At 51.4% G+C, this 1472-nt stretch overlaps 1 protein-coding gene across 1 annotated transcript; it reads left to right on the top strand.

Annotated features, from left to right (window-relative positions):
* Positions 1-226: 226 nt before the first annotated feature.
* Positions 227-1129, top strand: LOC121744715 (early nodulin-75-like). The gene has a single exon (XM_042138302.1). The coding sequence runs from the start codon at positions 227-229 to the stop codon at positions 1127-1129; it is 903 nt and encodes a 300-aa protein (XP_041994236.1).
* The last annotated feature ends 343 nt before the right edge of the window (positions 1130-1472 follow it).

Raw genomic sequence — 1472 nt, 5'->3', positions numbered from 1 at the left:
GATTTAGGTCCTTAACAACTGGTGCTTTCATCCCGTGCTCATCCTCCGTCTTCGTCATCCATATTCCCCAAATAAATCACCAATATCAAAAAAAAAATTCAGTCACATCACCTGCCCGATAACCTCCCACTGTCGAGCTTCACCGCCGCCATTCAACGTCATCATGTTACGCAACTACACCGAAGTGGGGCGTTATGAACAACTATTCGATCAATTGGATGCCGCTATGTCCAGGTTGGAAACACGTTGTGACAAAATCGAACGGCGTAGGACAAACTTGCTTGCGTCTAAAGCAACGTATGCACAACAGGCGTGCTACAATTCCCGCAAAGAGATTCGTGCGCCTCCGCGGCCGGAGCCACCGCCTCATCAGCCGCCAAACCCGATGTACTCACAGCGAACCCGCCGCTATCCGCCCCACAGTCAGTCGCGGCCTAGAACACCTCCTTACACCTCTGGGTCGTCATCGTATTTCACCCCAGATATGTACGGCCCGCAGCTGTATTCTTGTTCAGACTGGGAACAACCTGGAGTGCTCAGCGACTACTACGACCCGCTGCACGAGCGCTCTAATTCTAGTCGGTATTCCGTCGGACGGAATGCCTACCGGCCACCTGGAGAGATCAGCGACTACTACGAGCCGCCGCATGCACGCTCTAATTCCAGCTGGTATTCTGCCCGACAGAATGTCTACCGGCCTCCGCGCAACGCCTTCACCTCTGGGGATCAGTTCGCGGAGCAGGAACGGCCTCTCCGACAGCCACATTGCGCTCGCCAAAGCCCGAACTCGGGTTGGTCTTCGCCAAAATCGCACCAGCAGCCGTTTCTGCATGTGAAAAACCAGACTTGCTGGGATCTGTCCTCCCAAACGTCCGGTCGCCGTGTTGGAAAGATTCGCGCTCCCCCGTTGCCAGAACATCCGCCACAGCTGACTCCCCAAAACCTGTTGTGCCAGCAGCCCCAAAACCGGAACCAGCGCCCCACGTTCCCAAGCTCTCGTACCCCCACACGCCCGCAGCTCGTGCTCGACCAGAAGCCACCGCTCTGGTCAGATCGTCAGCTACAGCAGCCAAGTACAACATCGACTATTGAGCTTCCGCCCTACGCCGCATCGACCAGATGTTGTTAAGGACCTAAATCCTTAACGTCGATTTCCACACAAAATCAAGAAACGAGATGTCGTCGTTGTCGAGCACCCAACGTTGGGTCGTGACTTGGACGGCAAAAAGGGGCGGTTGAGCGCGAGATCAGCCTCGTCGGCAACCTTAGGAGATGTTTCTTGTTTGCTACTCAATTGAGCCAAAAGAATGCTAATTTCATATATTGATTGAATGAATAAAGTGATAACAATAACTCCTATTTATAATGCTACTGACTTAATGAATAAGAAAACAAAGATATAGAAAAAGATATGCAAATCCCTAATATATCTAAACTAAATAATATTAGTATAAGACTCGTATCACATATTC

Source organism: Salvia splendens, chromosome 8 (assembly GCF_004379255.2).
Source record: "Salvia splendens isolate huo1 chromosome 8, SspV2, whole genome shotgun sequence".
In the NCBI taxonomy this organism is placed as follows: domain Eukaryota; kingdom Viridiplantae; phylum Streptophyta; class Magnoliopsida; order Lamiales; family Lamiaceae; genus Salvia; species Salvia splendens.
Note: the sequence above shows the minus strand (reverse complement) of the source record. Positions and strands in the feature narration are given on the sequence as shown.

Excerpts from the sequence above, each read along its gene's own strand:
- LOC121744715 (XM_042138302.1), top strand. The coding sequence starts at position 227 with ATGTCCAGGTTGGAAACACGTTGTGACAAAATCGAACGGCGTAGGACA.